The 14168-nt window shown below is 34.6% G+C and overlaps 1 protein-coding gene across 4 annotated transcripts; it reads right to left on the bottom strand.

The window, feature by feature from the left end:
- On the bottom strand, nucleotides 1-12170 carry LOC100253952 (probable choline kinase 2). Of its 4 annotated transcripts, none has more exons than XM_002265491.5 (9): nucleotides 11818-12170; nucleotides 9129-9569; nucleotides 6227-6348; nucleotides 5879-6074; nucleotides 2708-2825; nucleotides 2538-2585; nucleotides 2141-2241; nucleotides 1204-1324; nucleotides 1-282 (listed from the first exon to the last, which is right to left on the bottom strand). In XM_002265491.5, exons 1-9 carry the CDS (start codon nucleotides 12028-12030, stop codon nucleotides 251-253), a joined length of 1392 nt encoding a protein of 463 aa, XP_002265527.3. In that variant the 5' UTR covers nucleotides 12031-12170; the 3' UTR covers nucleotides 1-250. The 4 variants fall into 4 exon arrangements, with proteins under 4 accessions (XP_002265527.3, XP_010659060.1, XP_059597789.1 ...); XM_010660758.3 differs by having other exon boundaries at nucleotides 1213-1324; XM_059741806.1 differs by having other exon boundaries at nucleotides 1213-1324; nucleotides 11445-12000.
- Between the last annotated feature and the right edge of the window lie 1998 nt (nucleotides 12171-14168).

Here is a 14168-nt window from a genome sequence, read left to right as displayed (position 1 = left end):
TAAAAATGAAAACAAAATATTCATTTTTATTTTTCGTCCCAAGTACCAAATATCGCCAAAATGTCTTTATTGTAACCATGTGTAGTGGGGAAAAAATAAAATGATTGAAATGTTATTGAAGTCCTGCTTAGAAGTAAATACAGAGATTGAAAAGTTTCCAGAGGTCAGCCTGACTTGAACGCCCAAGAACCAAAGTGAAGAACCTCTTTATTTGCTATAATCATCCAACCAGCTAGCTTCCTTGCTGAGCTCATGAATTCCCTGAATTCTTGAACAAATCACCTGCAAACCAGAACTCACATTAGAATAAACTGGGAAAGGGAAGAAGACCATTTGCTAAAACTTGCATTACAAAGAATTGAGTTTCAAGTCCTTCCTGGTTTAGATGATGATACGTTGATGTTTACAGGGTGGGTTAGATTAAACTCCTTCAAGCTGGTAAAGCTGAACCCAAGCCTTACATCTGGGTTCATTTCCTCAGTCGGCTAGATGGAATCATGAACATTAGGTGTAAAAACCAGGACAGCTGCTACTAGTGGAGAAACATTGACAATGGAGTATCAAGATCTACCAGTTCAATAATCAAAACGGATTGGGATCTAGATCTAGTGTGGGATCTGTGTGGTGGCTTTTGAGCTTGAGCAAAGAAGCTTCATAGCTGTTGCAGTTTCACATTTCAATGTAATGGAGTTCAAAATCAAGTCAGACTGACTTGAGCAAGTTATCAAATTAAGCTCAATGAATTGAGAAACGGAAAGGACAAACATCCTACAGGGGATCTTGTTAATAGGGGATGATTATTACCAAATCAGGGTTGGATGTGTGAATCAAGTGTACCAGCTTCTCATTCATTGTGTGTACCAGCTTCTTAAGATGTGAATGGGAGTTTTTAATTAGTTCTAAAATTTTCAAAAATTGGGGTTTAAACATGTCCATCACTTTTAAGGATGACAGCACTTAGTTTGGGGTAAAAATGTTCATAGATTAAAAATCAATATGATAAAAGGATAAGGAATGACAATTTGATGAATAGAAGCAACATTTAAACACAAATAATATTCTCGAAATATAATAAAAATGATTCTTTTGCAATTACTAATCAGTGTATGGGCTCCATGATTATGCTTCAAAATGATATTCCCAGTTTGCACAGTGTGAAAAGAAACAGAAAGCAAATTAGGAACTAGATAGTAGTGTAAGCACCGGTGGTACCGTCAGAAGCAGGTCCAGAAGAACCCAAGAGCTCAGGCTTCCTTAACCAATATTGTTCAAACCTCTGCCTTGCATATTCCATGTAGTTGAAATCAATTTCATTTACATGTTCCTGAAAAACAGAAAAGAGATACAATGATTAAAACCAGGAAACTTCTAAGGGATGAATGCATTAATTCTCTTCCCTAGCTTTTACACCAGGCCATCAAATAATTGTAGCCCATATATGAAGGGTTAAGTACCAATTATTTGATTCATATCAAGCATTCCAAAATGCAAAGTACAAGATAAGGGCAACATGCCACTCATCCAACAGGATAGAGAAGGGAGGGAGGGACAAAACTGTAGTCCATACATGAAAAGGTAAGCGCCCAATAATTGATTAAGATCAGGTAGAAGAGTGCTGTTTGATGAAATTGTCCATCTGTTTGGGACCACCGCACTCAACATGTTGGACAAACACACATTATAAAAAGGGCACAATGCCAGCCACCAGAGCATAGAGGGAGGGAGGGAGGGAGAGATAAATGGGTTATATTAACTGGGTTGAGTTATAGAAAACAAAAACTCTAAACGATGTCATAATGGTTAAATTAATTTATGATTTAGAACCTCACATGGTAAGCAGAAAGAAATGATAATATCATAATGTTTAAATTAATTAGGTTGAGTTATAAGAAGCAAAAATTCTGAATGATGTCGTAATAGCTAAATTAACTAGGTTGAGTTAGGAACTTTAATTGTTAAAATATAAAAATAAATCTCCCACTGTACTAAAGAAAAATACAGCAAAGGGTTCAGATCATGGTCCAAATGTTCAACAATCTGATCCCAATATGATTCAGCCACAGTTTAGCATTGTTCCCAAGTGGTACCATATAATGCAAAATTCCTATCAAAAGAGTAAGGATGAGAAGGTGGGACATACTGATATTATTCCCCATAAGCCCCAGAGAAGATGGCTTGCAAGGGTATACTTCTCGACATCTTGAACTAGCACCTCCAGTTCAAGGTCATTAGGTTGATCACCTGCATATAGATTTGATAATTTCAGAGGTTTGTACCAGCACCACTTTATACTTTGCTTTCAGATAACTCCAAGTATATCAAGAATGCATTTATATTCATTCAACAACATAGGATAGGAAAATTCATTTCAGTTAGTCACTTTTATTTTGACAGGAAACAGAAAGATATAATGCTAAACTGCAAAACCACATGGCTACCACAAGAAAAGAAAAAAAAAAAAAGAAGAAGAAGAAGAAGAAGAAAGATACACTACAAAAGCCTATGTTAATTTGTCCCATATGAAAACCAAATACAACCTGCATGGCCCAGATATATGCGCAAAAATCTCTGCCGCTTCTCCAAACCTGTTCCAGGTGAAAAGAGAGCTTCTTCAGAGAAAAAAAAAAAAAAAGAAAAAAAGAAAAAGAAAAAAGAAAAAGCAAGTTAAAACAGTTGCATAAAAAGCATAATAAGAAAAAGAACCCACTGGGGTATTTGCTGTAGTCCAAAATGTGAGGCGTTTCTGTATGATAGTCAGCAGCCATCTCACAGAAGTGATTTGCTATGTCATAAGTGACAGGATTGTAACTTGCATACTCATAATCCTGGTAAAGAGAGCAGAATTAGATGAATAACAGCTAGTTAAGCTCCAAAAATATTGACTAAAAGGCAGACAAGTGCCTGATTCATATCAAGTGATAGTCATGCCTTCATGAGTTTCAAATAAACAAAGGCATGGGGAATGATCATTTTCACCTAATGTCATCTAAGTATCAATTTTCCATCTAATTTAATAAATGAAAAACCAAGAAACTAAGAGCAGGCAAGATGGTCTGCAGCATCAGACAATACAAACCAAGAGTAAACCACCATCATGGACATGGCAAGCTGGCTATTTTTTAGGCAATTTGGGGAGTTTAGTCCTCTGAGGAATGTACCTTTCACATGGTTCAACATGCAAGAGGTTTTGGTTTGCAAAAGACTGGATGGACTTCTGTCCAGTGCTGAATGGGATTCTAGATTTCCTAACATTGTGCAGGGAGATGTTGCCTAGGCTTGTTTCTGGCCACTGACCTGTGACTATGAACTTAACCCTATTAGGTGGGGCTGTGCTCAAACATGTGGCTTCAACACTCCAAGCATGGTACCTCTATTAAATGATGGGGGGGTGGGTGCCAAATTTCATGTTTTGGCATCCATAATTTTAAGTGACAACTTATATTCTATCAAGGATAAGCTCATTGGGTGAGACAAACAGGTTTTTTTAGATCTACGACTCCATGCGTAAGTACATTGAAAATTTTAACCCTCTTATGATTAGGAAAATTTTGAAGGACTTAAGATCCCTTAGAGCATCTAACAAATCTAACTTGAGGGTAATATAATCAAATGTGAGTGAACTGGTATGAGGTGTGAAGGAATGGAAATGTAATTTTAAACTTTTCCATTGGGTGGTGAGTAACATGAGAAAAATAGTCAGACCTCAGAAAAATTCTATGAGTTGAAATGATAGAGGTGGGATATTGCAAAGCTTCAAGCCCAGATTAGTAAGATTGCTAGAAGACCTGTAGAGGGGATATACTGAAAGTTCTCAACCAGTTTTATTCCCAACAGGTGATCGCCCGTGGCTCCAACTCCAGCTTCAACATTTTCATCGTTAAGAAAGATACATCTGTTAAGCTTGTAGATATTGTTGGCTCATTACCTAACAGCTTGAGCTTTTCTATTAAAATAGCAGGCTAACACAGTATCAGAGCTTTGATTTTCTAGAAGTCTCAAGTTCGAGTCTTTTCATCTATTTATTCTTCTCTATGATCTGTAATTCATCATTTATCTCTTCAAGTGTGGATATGGAGCCGCACATGGGAGATAACGTTAGTTTGATATATATTGTCCATCCATTACTTAAGAATTTAAGCTTTTGGGCCAAATTGATTGCTTAACAAGATTTAATGAAATTAGGATTTTAGAACCACTAGTTCATATAAAGTCATCAAAAAGATCATCCATCATGTATTTGATAGACAAGCAATAATATTACGAACAGCATCTAGCAAAGAAGCACAGAAAAGTGCACAGTGAGTTAACAAAGGATTAAGGGCCAAAAGGCATAGAAAAGGGGAGCATAGAAATTACTGATGTTGTTTTGATAGTCAAGTGAAGTCCTCGATGAGAATCACTTAGGAGGAAAGGGTGTTCTTTAAGGGGGATTTTGAGACACCTATAACCATCCACTTTTAAAGGATTTCCATCCACACAAGAAAAATAAAATAAAACAAAAAGTAAAAAATAAAAATAAAAAAATAAAAAAGAAGAGGAAGAAAGGAATTAAAATCCCTATTCACTTTTGATGCCACTCTATATCTGAAATTTCTTTTATTAATGCACCGTACCAAAGAAATCCGCCATACAAGTACCACAAAAAGTAAATACAAATATTCTGCTAATTGATACTTTTATAAATCCTGGATTGATAAACCACAGCAAGATGCAACATTTCCAAAATGTTAATCTTTTTCTATTTCACAGCATTATTCCATTGATCAGCTAAAATTATTTTTTTACTGTAACATATAGACTTCATGCAACGCAACCCATTTTAGGTAGACTTAGGGAAAAAGACGACTCCACCATTCACAAATTGAGAACACGGAATAAATGAGTGTACACTCACTTTTATAAATATCTTCATTAATCATGAGTCCTTTTCCACTTGAAAATATTTTCCCACTATTCTTTGCATAAAAAAACCAGCGATATTTGAACTAGCACATTCTTTCAAAATTGGAGACATATCTTTCAATTGCTTTTTCTTTCCAAATTATAATCCAAAGTAATTGACATCCCTTTGCCATATAAGAGAATTTGTATTCACATTGTAAGTCATGTGTTGCCAGGACACCCAAGCTGCCAGCTCCAGAGAAGGAAAAGAAAAAAGACGTAACTAGTTGATGAGAAATTCAGAAAGAATACAAAGGAGCTTTCACAAAGCATATTCAGGTAGAGAAAGGTTCTTCCACTAAACCCCAACCTCCCCACCCACTCTTCTCCATCACAAATATACTTGAGTTTATGAGAAACAAGCACACTTACTACTTTGTGCCTATCACTTCATACATTTGTTAAATTGGCTCAAATACAAGCTACTTTAGTCTTCTCTTAATCATATAAAAATTAGTAACTGTATCATTTCTCATAATTTTTTTGTTGAAGAAGAGTTAGAATAACATATTCCAAAGTCAGAGTCTCAAAGCCAGGATCTGGATTAGTCATACCAAGTATATTCATTGTGATATGAATGTTAGTCTAGTTTGAGAACAACCTTTATCATGAGTCAAAACCTAGTCCTGAGAGTGGATCTGAACCCCCATGGTTTGAAATAACATCAACTAAGTCATGTCATTTGCTTCAATCTAGCCATATCAAAGTATTATAAGGCCCCATAGTTCTACAATAGTATATTATGATTGTACAAGAAGTATTTGCCATGATTAGTGTGTGTGTGTGTGTATACACTAATCATGACAAATAAAATCAACAACCTACTGAGAAAATTTAATATCACAGGCTTCTGAGAAAATCAACAACCTACTGTTGTGTCTCTACAATTTTGTGAGGAAAATTATAAATTAAATTGACCAGAATACAAAAAACTTACAATTATTGTAATTAAGCTAGTCTCTTCATCGATCATTATGTTACCATATTGTAAATCATTGTGGCAAAATCCTATATGTAGATGATTTCCAGGAAGCTTCTTCTCCAATAAAGAGATTTCCTCCTCAATAGCATCCAACTGAAATGTGTTAGCTTCTTCTGGGGATGACAAGTTTTTGGCTGCACTGAGCCAATCTCTGGGCATTAAAAAGAACAAATCATCATTTGAGGTAATTAAACTAACACTTTAGATGCAACTAAAACTCATTCTATTTGAGGTACATATGAACCGATTATCTATTTCTTATAAAAGGGGAAAGCAAAAAAAAAAGGAAATAGGTGAAAATACCGCATTCTATCCCAAAGGACAACATCCTTTGGACCAGGCATATTAAGATCATGGAACTCTTTCATTTTGATTGCAATAAGATCAGATATATCTGGGTCATGCAGATCAGCTGCTGATAGTGTCTGAAGTTCCCATATGAAAAACCAAATATATATTACATTTTTTCAGAAGGGAATAACAAGTAAATCAATGGGCAGAGAAAGTTGAAGTAAACCATTCCTTTAACTCCAGCAATTTTCCCCCTGATGGATGACTACAACAGTTTTTCATTTTATAATGGGCCTTATTGAGCAGTTAAAAGGAGCCTTCAAAAACCATAGTTACATCCTCTAAACATGAACAACCCCAAACATAAACTGAACCCCATAAACATGATTCAGGTTTCTAATAAATGAAAGACATACTATATTTACATTTAAAAATTATAATGAAGTTTTGAGCTGTAGCTAATGGGATACCAACTGTAAATAGTTTATTATATTATGTTGGAGAGTATGATATACATTGTGAACCCAATCCTAAAAGCTTAAACTTTTAGGAAAGTTGGTAGTTCAACAGGTAGTAGATCCCCTTTTGGTGGGAGGTCATGTGTTTTAACCTCACCACTGACCATTGTATTGTTTATATCCTCAATTTATTAAGCCCACTTATAAGCCCAAAAAATAGAGGCTACATGTGAGGGAGGGTGTTGGAGAGTATGATATACATTGTGAACCCAAACCAATCCTTTAAGAAAATTGGTTATTCAACATATTACACACTTTGTTTCCTTATTTCTAATTCAGGTTATAGATTTATTTTTTTCATCTTATGGTTACAAGGATTGCAGTTGAACTTCTTGGCGCAAGGATGCAGCGGGTGAGTTCGATTGAAATATGGGTCCTCATCAGCATTTTATGCCATGTGATCACCATAATGTCAAATTTATACTAATATAAATTGTTAAATTTAAAGTGCCAGGTACTATGATAGTAAAGCCACTACAGGGGTTGTACCATAGACTGGTATTGAATCCACCTTCATCAAAGTTGACGGCTGCATGGGGAAGGGCTACTCCCCCAATTTTGATGCCTATGTTGCCTTTGGACCAACTATTTCAGTCAACTCTAATAGAAGTGTTCCTTCCATATGAATTTATCTTAAGTTTCTTTTGATAGAAAAAATGTTTAAGAAAACCCATTAATCAATTAGTTACATAATCCCCAAAACTAAATGAATGAATTTTTGAAAATTCACAGGACCAGGTTTTCAGGGAACAACCTTTTTTGAAGATGTTTGGGACATCAAAATCCTAGATAATGAAGACTAATTGATATTACTCTAGTTCCATGCAAGACATATCCCCCAATGCATATGATTCCCAAATGCTTATTTCAGCTAAGGACACTGTTCTTTGAGTATGTAAAGAGGTGAGTAAATGTTGGTGTCTGGAACCAGGAAAAGCTCAACACAGCATACTCACAACAAATGAACTGAAAAAAAAAAGACAAAAATAAATCAATTGATGGGGCATAAAACATTCGGTGTATGTAACGGTATCTAGCAGGCAGACATGGCAAATCAAACACAAAAAATAAAAGCAGGTATAGAAGTGGTCTTACTAAAATTACTTTCAAGTTTCAACTTGTTAACTTCTAGCCTTTTCATAGGTTGCTACTGCTAGAAGGAAGTAGGTCAAAAAATTGATATCACAAGAGGGGTCAAAGAAGAAGAGATTGAGTATTTCATTTCTAGCTGGATAGAGAAAAAGCCCTAGGTCTCCTATGGCTTTACCAGATCCTTAGTAGTCACTGGTTCAAATGAAATCCTTAACAATCAAGGATTTTAGATCCATTAGCCTAGGGACCAGCTTGTATACGATCATTTCAGAATTTTGTATGGCAGTTGAACGTGGGGCTGTTTCTTCCTCCCAAAGGACGTTCATTCACTGTATCATGCAGATGCTAGAGGCAGCATCGATAGCCAACAAGCTGAAAGAATGTAGGAAATCCAATAGCAAAGGTAGTGCTCAAGATGAATTTTAAACCAGAAAGGCTTTGCAGTTAAATGGAGGGAATGGATAAGAAGGGTTTTGTCAGTGATTAGTTTAGCTGTTAATAATGAAGAGGCTAAAGGTTGGTTTAGAGCCTGAAGAGGCCTCAGACAATACAATCCTTATGCCCTCTCTTTTTTTGCCTTGGTGGAGGACATTATTAATAATTTGCCCTTAGAGCTGCGGATATGGACTTCATGGAGGTTTTTGAGGTTGACACAGACAGTCTCCCATCTTCAGTTTACATCATCAATTTATTGATGTAACTATCATGCCATCCTCTTACCAAGATTCTGATGTCCCGAATTTGAAAATCATCAAAAGCCTCTTCTGAAAAATATCTAGCCCCAAAATTAATCATGACAAAATTCTAACAGATGCATCAATGTCCAGCCCATGTTGGACTAGCAAAGACTCTTGATAGATTAGTGGATGGCCCATAAGTACCTAGGGTCCTAGGGATGCCTTTAGGAGGTAATAAAGGCCAAAAATTTTGGGACACTATCCTTGAGTGTTCATCCAAGTGATCTGATGTTTGGAATGGCACAATGGATTAACCTATTTTCAATCTTGGTTAGCAAAGATTAACATAATGTACTTCCCCATCATTAGCAATAAGGAAGCTTTGGGTATAGGTCTTAGCCATCTTCCTGGACAACGGAGACTATTCTATATTGATCAGCAGATTGATCACTTTGAAGCTTTCGGAGATACAATCATCTTATGAAGGAAATCTTTGATCACTTTATCAAGTGGGAGTTATTCATATCTGGAAATTAAATCAATCTCCAATTCAATTTCAGGAATTTCCAGAATTGATAAATTTGAAAATTTGAGAGTCCAGATCAATAAGTATAAACATAAAATTACCCTTGCATGAATGAACTCTTCAATTCGGCCATTTGGAAATCGCCCTAATAGCCGAGGACCCTGCCCATGCTTCGAAATAAACTCAAATGTCTGGATCTCGCTGGCTCGGTCAAAGAAAACTTCCACACCCTCACCATAGATTCTAACCAGAACTTTCCGTGAGGTTTCCCCTGTGCTTGTAGGCCACTTGATTTGGTAGACCTCATTGGTCATTGCACCTTTAAGTGGGATGACCTGCAATGCATTTGAATCAGTTACATTGTCCCAGCTAGAAGCCAATGATAGGAGAATTCTCCTTGCTTCCCCTGGTAAACGGCCTGCTTTGTTGTTTACTCTATCTTCTACAGCTCCCATAACAAGAGAACCACTAAATCTCTGCACAAATGATGATGAGAATTTCTGGAATGCCCCAAAATTCTTGAGGAGGATACCACTCCTTATCTGGGAAAAGAAAAATAAAATAAAAAGGTATTCAGTTCAGCCATTCAATCAACTGTATATAGACGGGGCCCTAATGCACACACATGACATGCAAGTTCAAACAGTGCAGGAGTCAGAAAATTCTTGATGGGCGGGAGGGTAGGGCGGGGATGGGCGAGGCTGGCAATTTGTTGTGCTAAAAAATTTACATTAATAAATATAAAATTTCAAATATTAATAATAATACATCTAGTCAATAAACTTTGAACTCCTATTAAAGAATTTTCATGTTTGAATAACTATTGATCAATGATACAAGCACTCACAAACATGAAATGAAACATGAGAACACAAGCACAAGGACAAACATATTAAATTGGGTAGTTCTATTAAAATATTATAGCAAAAGTTAAATAAGATCAAATCTATCAGATTATATACATGATATATGCATCTTGAAATCAATCAAAATACCCACAAATTTTAGCAAATTAAGTTTTATTTTTATAAAAAAATAATATGGGTAAGAAAATTTATTCATATGACTTTTAGAAAGTAAAAATGATCAACTAGAAATATTTCAAAAGTATTTTAAGAAGCTTACATTTTTAGAAAAAGAACGATTAAGTAAGAAATTTCATTATAAACAGTTCAATAAAATTTAACTACTTTGTTCAGAGAGTTCTATAGAAAAAAAAATACTCATAAAGTTTTCAGAATGTTTTGTTTAAGAAATTTACTAAGGATGTGGATATTATCATATTAATCATTAATTGATTTTAGTATTCAAAAGCTCCTCCATTTTTATTTTTTTTTTCTGAAAAGAAGAAAATAATAGTTTCACCAAGAGATTCCTAACGTTTATAAGAAAAAACAAAATATGATAGTAAATATTCGAAAAATTAAGTTGTATAAAAAATTCAAAGAATGAAGTAAGAAAGTAGGACATGTGAGATTTTGGGTTTAAAAAGATGCTTAAATGAAGAAGGCCAAGAGAATGCGTCTTGTCAAAGTGTCAATAGTGTCCTAATGGTAGCAAATTCTTTTAAACCAGTGAAATTTCATGTCAGCAATTAAAGCATATTGAACTTAAACTAGCCTACTGGTGAGATAGTCCCACTTGCTATTTGTGAAACATTGTTAGAACTGCCATTGAGTTCAAAGACATCCAGGTTCTCTACCCTCAAGATCTTGGTTAGTTATATTTTCTTCTTCTGGAAAGTGCATAATCTTTTCCACATTTAAATTTCACAAAATCCAAGAACTTAAAAGAAGAATGAGAAGATAATCTTATTCCTCAAATGAAAATAATAGAACTGCCTTTACCAAACTTAAATGAAAGAAAATTGCAAAACCTCAAATTCAAAATGAAGAACAACAATGCTCTGACATTCAAATATCATATTCCTAGCAACGAAATTTTTTTTTTTAGATAAATAAAGCAATCCATCTCATAAACAGATATAAAACCACAATCATCAGCAAAAAAAAGTCCATCCCTTACCCTTCTATTTTACCAAAGTTTCCAAGAAAATCCAAGGAACACATACCTTTGTCAGGCTCAAAGAGGCCAAAGAATACTAAGAACAGTGATCTAGGTCAATCCAAAATTGAGCTTGTGAAAAATCTAAAGAACGGAGAGAAAAACGGTGTTTAAGCATAAGAAGTTCTTGACATATTTGAGGCCAAACCAGAACCCTATACCCTAGCTAGGAACATCAATTCATTTTATACAAAAAGAAAAAAAGAAAAGAAAAAAGGAGAGAAAATTGCAGCATATGCTTTTCAAAAGCTATGCATATGCAGTATGCAGTTCGCCTCGAGCTGCAAGCATGACTGAACAAGCATATTTCACAGAACCAAAGTAGAATAAACCGATGATTTTCAGAAACCTACCATTATAGCTGGTTTCACACCGAAATTCTCCCAGAAGAACTAGCAAACGTGGTCTATAAAAAAAAACCAGCATCATAATCTCCCCAGTATACTCCATTTGAGTCACTATCCTAAGATTCCAAATTCTTTTATTTCCCTACGTTTTCTCAGGAAGCAAACTTATGCAACCGAACTACCTCAAAACAAAGGAAAATTTGCACAAGAACAGAATCGGTATCACAATTGTAAATTCTCTTTCCCTTGAGAACAATCCATCATTTTTTTTTTTCTTTCATTTTCTCCAATTTTCCCGACAACCTAACAGTGCCTTTCTCTTTAAAAATGGAAGCCTTTTGCTTCCAACGCAAGCAAAAGAATCCGAATCGATTCTCACCTGAGAGAATCCCGAACTTCGTAGCGTAAAATCGTATCGGGCGGCCAAGAGGGAATCAATGCAAACAAGCCGCGAATCGGAAGGTGGAGGCAGAGAGCAGAACGCCGGTGGGAAAGGCGGTGGGAAATGAAGGTAGTAGCGGAAGGGTGGATTGTCCACCGTAGGATTGGCAGTGTTGGCGGTGCAGCGGGGTACAGGAGTGAGGAGTGGCATTAGAACGAATCCAAACCGTTAGATTAGATGACCAGGTGCGCCAATCTCAAGGAATCGTTGACAAGGTCAGAGGATGAGCTGGAGCCGCTGCCACTGTAACGGGCGCCAACTCATGTATTGAATGGCATTGCATTTTTTAGTTATTAGTTATTACGATGATAAGGCACGCTTATATTTGTCACCCATGGAGCTATGAGTAAGCTTCTTTCGTTTGCACCATTTAGTTAATGTTTTTGGATCGATTATTGAATCAGAAAAATTATCGCTTCCTAATTGAGTGCTCGAACTCATGTTCGAATGTTGATGAAATCGTTTACATCATAAATATAAAATTTATATTTTATTAAATTTAAAATATATATAATTAATGTTTTTAATAATATTTTATTTTTTAAATTTGATATACGAAATTAAATTATAAAGATAAATATGAATACAATAATATATTGAATAAAACATGTAAATATTTAAATATGAAGATATATTTAAGAAGAAAAAAAATAGAATATTTAAGTTTTTTTTATGTATTTTATTATTTTAAAAATTGAAAAATAATATATTAATTAATTATAGTATTTTCATACTTATTATAAAAATAAAATTGAATATAAATATAGGCTGAGTGATAGACTGAGAAGAAGTCTTGCTCTTGTAGAAGTTGAATTTTTCTTGAATTTCAGGAGGAAATAAGGAGTCTAGTAGACCAAAGAAAGTCAACCATTTTTGAAACCAAACAGGAAATTTGGTATTGCAATTTCTTGAAAATTGGATGAACCAAGAATGCTGGTAGCTTTGTAAATAAAACATATTATACCAAACATCCATATAATCTATGTAATTGTAGCTCATGGGATGAAAAGGTTGACTAAAAGCCTTGCAAGTGAAGGGTTTTTTATTCCAATCAGCAATGGTCATGACTCTAAGAATTTGACATTTGGAAAAAGCAATCCTCTGAGGATTGTTTTTATCTGTGTTATGAGTAATTTCAACTGAATCGGTGTCCACCAAGATGAACTCATAAAATTGACGAGTTTTCAAAGGATTATTTGAATTGAAGTTGACTCCTTGAGGAAAGATGTAAGGAAGAATTTTAGGAATCTCTTCATAATTGAACTCTGGCTCAATGAAAGCAATTTCTAAGGTTTTAGATTTTTTGACATATTGACTATAAGAAAAGGAAGGAGAAGGAGAATGAGAAGGAGAAGATAATGTTGAAATAGTGTTAGGGCTGGATTGTCTCTGAACAACAATATTTTTAGGGGTTGATTTAGAAGCTTGAATAAAACTTTTTGAAGGTTGAAGAGGAAGAAAATCTGGACTCAAAACTTGAAAGGAATTTGATGTTTGTAAAGGAAAAGTAGGACGAACATTTGAAAAGTTTAAAATCATGGCATATGAAGCTTTGGTTTTCTTGGATGATGAAGGAAGTTGAGGCATAATGGGAGTACCCATTAGGATGGAGAAGGATCCTTACCCTGCAAAAACTCCCGAGTAAGAAAGTTAGGAAGGGAATTCAAATCTCATTTGATAAATTCAATTTCAAAATCAAAATTTGGAAGTAAAGCTTGCCATCTTGCAAAAATTTGTTTTGAAACTAAATTTTTAACATCTTTTTGTAAAATATCTTTTGCAGCTTTGCAAAAAGAAAATTTTTTATTTATCAAATCACTTTGAAATTTTGAAATACATAAAACTATGTATAAAACTTCTTTTTTGACAGTTGAATAATTTATTTGAGCTCCCAACCAGATCCCTGAATGATATCTAACTATATGAACTTGATTGTTATATTCTTGCTTTAATATGCCTCCATAACCTAAATTAGATGCATCTGATTCTACAATGAGCAATGCATTTGGATAAGGAATACTGATGCATGGTAAACGTTTGACTCTTTGTTTAATTTCTTTTACCAAACTTGTATGATGCTCAGTCCATGCAGGTGCATTTTTTCTAAGTCTTTTGTATAAGGGTTCACAAATGATTCTCAAATATTTGAAGTAATCAGAAACATAATTTTAACAACCTAGAAATTTTTACAATTGTTTTTTATCTTTTATTTCATCAGGAAATTTGTCAGCAAATTCTATTGACCTTTGAATCGGTTTTGTTTTTCCTTGAAAAATTTCATGTCCTAA

This window comes from Vitis vinifera, chromosome 13 (genome assembly GCF_030704535.1).
Source record: "Vitis vinifera cultivar Pinot Noir 40024 chromosome 13, ASM3070453v1".
Taxonomy (NCBI): domain Eukaryota; kingdom Viridiplantae; phylum Streptophyta; class Magnoliopsida; order Vitales; family Vitaceae; genus Vitis; species Vitis vinifera.
This window is presented reverse-complemented; position numbering and strand designations above follow the sequence as displayed.

Coding starts and splice junctions, on each gene's coding strand:
- LOC100253952 (XM_002265491.5), bottom strand. CDS start 12,030: ATGCCACTCCTCACTCCTGTACCCCGCTGCACCGCCAACACTGCCAAT. Junction 6,349..9,128: donor AAGAGTTCATTCATGCAAGG/GTAATTTTATGT, acceptor TGGGAACTTCAG/ACACTATCAGCAGCTGATCT. Junction 1,325..2,140: donor GCTTATGGGGAATAATATCA/GTATGTCCCACC, acceptor TCTGTTTTTCAG/GAACATGTAAATGAAATTGA.